The sequence below is a fragment of the Manis pentadactyla genome, chromosome 13 (genome assembly GCF_030020395.1).
Source record: "Manis pentadactyla isolate mManPen7 chromosome 13, mManPen7.hap1, whole genome shotgun sequence".
Classification (NCBI taxonomy): Eukaryota; Metazoa; Chordata; class Mammalia; order Pholidota; family Manidae; genus Manis; species Manis pentadactyla.
This window is the reverse complement of record NC_080031.1, coordinates 82,299,224-82,305,720: the sequence shown is the minus strand read 5'-3', so window position 1 is coordinate 82,305,720 and position 6,497 is coordinate 82,299,224. Positions and strand designations below refer to the sequence as shown.

The following is a 6,497-nucleotide window of genomic DNA, read 5'->3' as shown; positions in this document are numbered from 1 at the left end:
GGCCTGAAGTCAGACACCAATAGTCTATGGGACTGATCAGTTTGCTTATGAACAGTGCTACAGTGTTTGAATGAGAAGCCCGAAAAAGGATCCTTGAGCCCTGTGGACATGCTCACACATCCTCTTGCTACCCCTCCTATACAACTGCATGTGCAAACCAAAGAGGAGTTATTAAAGCCAGGATATGGCCAGCAGAGCAACATCCTTCTGCCAGCCCCTACTGCATTAAACCCTGGAGACTCTGTTGAGTTGATGTGGTCCTGGACATTTTGACACATGGACCAGTGATGACTGGCCCTTCTGGAACCTTGGAGTAAAGGTCTGGAAGCTGGCCTCCTGTTTGTTCCTAGAGTAACAGCAAAATGGCCCCCAAAGTACATGATGGTAGGGTACCCAAAACATCCAGGAGGTAAGAGCATCTTACAGGGAAGTTTTGTTTTATCTTTATGGCCAGTGCATGTACCTTATTGAATCATATGTAACTCCCACAGGGAAGTGAGTGAAGGTCTGATATACTAGAACAGGATGAGATCCCATTCCTGCCACTGTCCTATCATAGGGCCAGTCTCTTGCATGCATCCTACCTGATGGACAAGAGTTGCCTTGCTCATGTCATTAAAACATGTCTTATCACCCTTAAGTTAATTTTCTTCTATATTCCCTGTGGTCTAGACCTGTCCCCTGGCCTCAGCTGCCATATGGTTATTGCTCTGAACTCCCTACCCATTCAGCTACTCACTGCCTCTGCAATGGGCAAGCTGTGGACTAACTCTGCATAGGGCTTGAACCTAGCTGAATCTTCCTGCTTGAGGATTATCATTATTTTATTGTTGTTGCTATTGTATGTCATTAGTCTGGTCATAGTGCTCCAGTTTTCTTGCTCAGGGGGCATTGCAGAAGATGGGGAGTGAATAGATTGTAAGGCAAAATTTCTGGAGAGGTGGCCTGTGGGTAAAATTGTAATATTCCAGAATCTCTCGCCTAGCTTTAGTGCATATCCATATGAACAGGTGTTCCTAAGGGGTGGAGAGAAGTAGTTATCCATATATCAATGGGCAATTTCCTGGGCAACTGAGGGCTTATCTGAACCTGAGAGGTTGGGGGTAGGATTTGCTTGCTTCCGCTGGAGCAGATGAGAGAGATGGCTCCTGGACTGCTGTTTGTAAGTAATAAATGGTTTTAAAACTTTATTTCTCCCTTTGATTGATTTCAGTTTCAGTTAGGTATTTTGCCCCAAGATTTCCTCTTCCCAGAGTTACACTCCTAATTCTTGGAAACTGGGAAGGGGTCCTTGGTATGTTTTTAGTCTGGTTACAGTTCTCCAGTTTTCTTATCCAGGGGCCATTGTGGAAGATGGGAAACTTGTAGATTGTGAGGTGAGATTTCTGGAGGGGTGGGCTGTGGGTAAAATTGCAATATTTTCAGAATCTCTTGCCTGGCCTTAGTTCTTCTCCATATCAATCAGTGTCTCCATGGGTGGAGAGAAGTAGTCCATCTCCATGTCAGTAGGTGGTTACAAGGTGGGTGGGTGTGAGGGCACTCTGGGACCAGAGAGGTGTGGTGGGGTCCTTTAGCAGATAAGTCTCAAGAGACAAGGGTGGGCAGAGGTGGACAACTGTTTGTAGGCAGTATGCTGATTTTTCCCATGTTTTTTTTTCTCCCTTTGACTGATTTCAGCTTCAAAGATTATTTGCCCCTGGCTGGGAACTTATTTTCCCCTTGGAGTTACAAGTACTCAGTATCTCTCTGGCAATTGTTTCCACGGCTTTTGCTGCTTAGTTCCAAAGCACACTTGCTCTGTCATAGGAACACATTGTTTCTAAGTGCTCATCTCATCTTTACTGGAGGTGCTTCTGCTTACAAGTGCTGTGGGTTTTCTATGTACCTATTTGGATTCACTCTTTAACACAAATCCACAACTACAGATCTCTGTCATATAAGCCCTTCCCATAGTGGGATATCTATAAAGCTGCTGCACTAAATGCCCTAAAGCCTTTGGAAGTACTATGTTTTTACTGAGAAGAATCTAAAATACATGACCATAAAATCTGCCATAACTGTTTGTTTGCCTAAACTGTTTCTCAAGGTTTTAAATCTTTCTGAATTTCTTTCTGGTGATTTTACAGCTCTATTCTGTATTCTACTTTTGGCCTGAGTCTCTTTCATATATTTTATTGAAATAGAGCTCATATACATTAGTGTCAGGTGTACAACATGCTAATCAGACAGTTATCTACATTATTAAATGCTCATCACAGAAGTGTCATCACCCTCTGTAAGCATACAAAGATATCTAATATTATTAACTCTATCATATATGTTGTACTTTCATTACCATGGCTAATTTATTTTATAATTTGAAAATTGTACTTCAGCCCTTCACCTATTTCATCCATTCACCATCTCCCTCTGTTATGGCAATCACCAATCCATTCTCTGTGCTTAGAAGTCTATGTTTTTCTTGTCCATATTTTTGTTTTTGTTTTTTAGGTTCCATATGTAAGTGAAATCATATGGTATTTGTCTTTGTCTTATTTCACTTAATTTAATACTGTTTAGGTTTCTCCATTGTGTGGACAATGACAAGACTTCATTCTTTTTGTGACTGAACAATATTCCATTGTGTGTGTATATATATATATATATGATACCACATATGCTTTATTCATTCATCTATCAATGGACACCTAGTTGATTCCATATGTTGGCCATATTTAGTAATGTTGCAATAGACATAGGGATGCATATATCTGTTTGAACTAGTGATCTTGTTTTCTTTGGGTAAATTCTTTAAAGTGGAATTACTGTGTCCTATAGTATTTCTATTTTTAGTTTTGAGAATCTCCATACTGATATCCACAGTGGGTGTACCAGTTTACCTTCCAACAGAGTACAAGATTGCCTTTTCTCCACATTCTCAATTGATTTTTATTTGCTAGGAAACAGTACTTTACTTTCAGACCCAGCATATCCTCACTTCCTATATTAACATGTATTTTTCTTTACCTTATCTCAGTCCTTTCATTTTCTGACCTACTCCCTGAAAGACAGGTAGCATTATAAATATCCTCTCTGGAAATATCCTTAACTAAATCACTGAGTTCTTTAGAATCTTTTATTCTTATACATATTATCACAGTTTACATAAGAGGTGTCTCCTTTCCTCCACCCGCCCATGATGTTTTTCGAATTTCCCTCTAAACCCTCATCAGTAGGATCCTCAAGAAACTTCAGTTTCTGCTAACAGTGCCTTTAAGATCCTCCTATATTCTCTCCACCACCTAATCAATATCGCATAATTTGGTATTGGTTCTGAGTCACCTCTCATCGAGGTACCAAATAGGTTCTAGTTACTATTGTTCTATGACAAGTCATTCCAAAGCATAGTGGCTTAAAACAACAACAGCATTTTTTTAGTTTATTACACTGCTTTTTGGACAGAGTTTTTTGGGTGGCTCATTTTTGTTCTGCATGGTTGGAGCAGCTCAATTGAAAGGTGGTGTCCAACCACAAGATGACTCACACACACTGCAGAGAGGTGCTACTAGCTATTGGTGGGGGGCTCAGGTGACTGGGTATCTTAGATTTTTTTATTGTTGCCAAAATTATGTATCATATATATATAAGCACATCTCATATACATATTATGTATTGAGATATATTAGAATTTAAAAGCATAGATTACTTCATGAAAGCACAGACGTCAACCTGCCTATTGATCAACTATTCTTTCATGAGTCCTTTTCAATTGGTAGAAGCATAAAACCCAAAGCCAAGAATATACTACCGAAATTTATGTTGCATGTGCTTACAATGAATTATGTTAGAGAGTGATGTGTGAAGTCATATGTTTACATAACATTTAGTTTTATTTCCATATAATCCATTTAAATTAATAGAGAAAAAGATGATGTAATGTAAACTTTTATTCTAGTATTTCATCTTCAAAGCTCTGATGTTCAAAAAGAGCAAAATCTTACAATGGTTTGTGCTATGGAGAAACATGTTTCTTCTTTCAGAGATGCAAAGATGGTGTTTTATTTTGAGATAATGTGGGATAGTTGATGAATGAGATGTGACAGTTCACTCCGATATCACTAAATTTGGGAATTCAACAATTTTTGGCAAGAGAATACTTTATTTGGTTTCATTCATATCTAAACTGAGATCTTCAAATCAAAATGTGTAGGGTGTAGGTCTTTTTCTGTTTGACTAAAACAGAGTTGCAGATATTTACAAGTATTAGAATTATCCAAGGCTACAGATCCAAGCCCTTCAGTAATCAAAAAAATAAAAGGATGAAACCTATAGCCTTTTGCTCTCCTGGTGATCAATGATGGTTATTTTCATCTGGATAACAGTGAACAGCAAGTAGATATTTATTCATTTAAATACTGAAAACATTACCTGCATTTTTTTCTTCTTAATTTTTGTTGTGAATAAACATACTATCTTTGTTAATTTATGTGGTGCATTTCATCACTTATGAGCTACTTTTTAATTTGTGTTAGTTGTTAAACAGGTTGATTAATTCTCTTTAAGAATGCTACATATTTTAATACTTAAAAATATATACTATGCCTACCTTTTATTTAAGGATTTTTGTTCAATCACACACAGTTACAGAAAATTCTGCCCCTGCAAATACTTTGATGAATATTTATATATGATTTGTGCTTGTTATTCAAGTTGCTTATGTGTTTCATTTGAAATTTAATTATCATCATTATATCAAGTTAGAATCTATATTGTTTTTTTTCAAAATTATTATGGACTTTGAATAATTCTTCATCATCACTAATGATTTCCATTATATGTATAAAAATACAAATTGTGTGGGTCTTGTGGAGCATATCATGTTAATTAGTGCCTGAAATACTCACTCTTCTTACTGAGGTACAAAATTCAGAACAAAAACTCTACCCCAAGAGATGACAACAGAAAACATAAAATTTATAATAGATTTACCATAGACATACCATATCGATACAACATGAATTTTGTAACCTAAATCCTATTTGGGTTATGCCATTTTGTCAAACCATGCTTAATATTACGATATCACATAACATATTTCTCCATCCACTTTCTCAGAGCCCCCTTGACATCCTTATTCCTCACACTGTAAATAAGAGGGTTCAGCACAGGCGTGAAGATGGTGTAGAAAGCAGATACAACCTTGTCGTGGGCCACTGAATGGTGGGATTTGGGCCGCATGTAGGTGAACATGATGGTGCCAAAGAAGAGCCCCACAACGGCCAGGTGAGAGGAGCAGGTGGCAAAGGCCTTCCTCCGGGCTGCGTTTGACTTCATGAGCAACACAGCAGCCAGGATGAGACTGTAGGAGGCCAAAATGAGAGACAGAGGGATCAAGAGCATCAGGACGCAGCACACATACATGAAGAACTCAAAAACCACGGTGTCAGCGCAGGCAAGGCGCACGAGAGATGGTGCCTCACAGAAGAAGTGGTTGATTTCCCGGGAGCGGCAGTAAGGGAAGCTGAGGGTGGCCGCGGCCTGCATCAGCCCGTCTGCGGCTCCCAGAAGCCAGGAGCCTGTGCTCATGTGCAAGCAGAGCCTCTGATTCATGAGGACCGCGTAGCGCAGGGGGTGACAGATGGCCACGTAGCGGTCATAGGCCATGGCTGCTAAGAGGAAGCACTCTCCCCCTCCCAGAGTGAGAAACAGGAAGATCTGGGCTCCGCAGCCAGCGGGAGAGATGGACCTGGTGCCCAGCAGGTAGCTGGCTGCCATCTTCGGCACAGTGGTGGCCGCCAGCATCAGGTCCATGAGGGAGAGCTGGCTCAGCAGGAAGTACATGGGGGTGTGCAGCCCGGGGTCCCGGAGGATGAGCAGGATCATGAGGCCGTTGCCCAGCAGGGAGCTGAGGAAGATCATGAGCACCAAGGAGAAGAGGAACCGGTGGGCCGGCGTGTGGTTGAAGAGCCCTAGAAGAATGAAGTTCACCCCTGCGGTGCCGTTTGCTTTTTCCATGGCTCCTGTCATGCCTGGAAGATGGATGATTAGGAAATGAGAGCTGCTGTTAAGCTAGAGTGTTTCCTTGAGAAAGCTTCTTCAACTGACATAGAATGAGTCCTGCAGGATAATCATGTTTGTATGCTTTCACTTCCAACAAGATGTTTGCCATAGCATTCTAGCATCTGCCTGTGGAATTGTACATTATTCTTGACTTAAATAAAGTGAAAAGCAGATAAATATGATTACCAATTAAATTTTTATTATTTTGTATATTAAAAAATATATTTTGTCCAAATGCCACACACAGTTTACACCCAGCTTTAGGAAATATTACTGTGTAATCCCATATTTCTATAGTTTGAAGACTTCTGTGTTTAAAGATTTTAAAGATCTTGCATTTATCCACTGTTGATGTTATATATTTCATCTTATGACCTTGCATGTTCCTCACATATCTGTTTAAATTTGTTTCTCAATACATCCTTGAAGCCATTGTGAAACATTTTTTAATTTAAATG

At 39.6% G+C, this 6,497-nt stretch overlaps 1 protein-coding gene across 1 annotated transcript; it reads right to left on the bottom strand.

The window, feature by feature from the left end:
* Window positions 1–5,061: 5,061 nt before the first annotated feature.
* Window positions 5,062–5,994, bottom strand: LOC118921383 (olfactory receptor 2T33-like). Its single transcript, XM_036903120.2, has one exon. The coding sequence runs from the start codon at window positions 5,992–5,994 to the stop codon at window positions 5,062–5,064; it is 933 nt and encodes a 310-aa protein (XP_036759015.2).
* Window positions 5,995–6,497: the final 503 nt, after the last annotated feature.

What these genes read in the sequence shown, in the direction of transcription:
- LOC118921383 (XM_036903120.2), bottom strand. Translation starts at nt 5,994, where the DNA reads ATGGAAAAAGCAAACGGCACCGCAGGGGTGAACTTCATTCTTCTAGGG.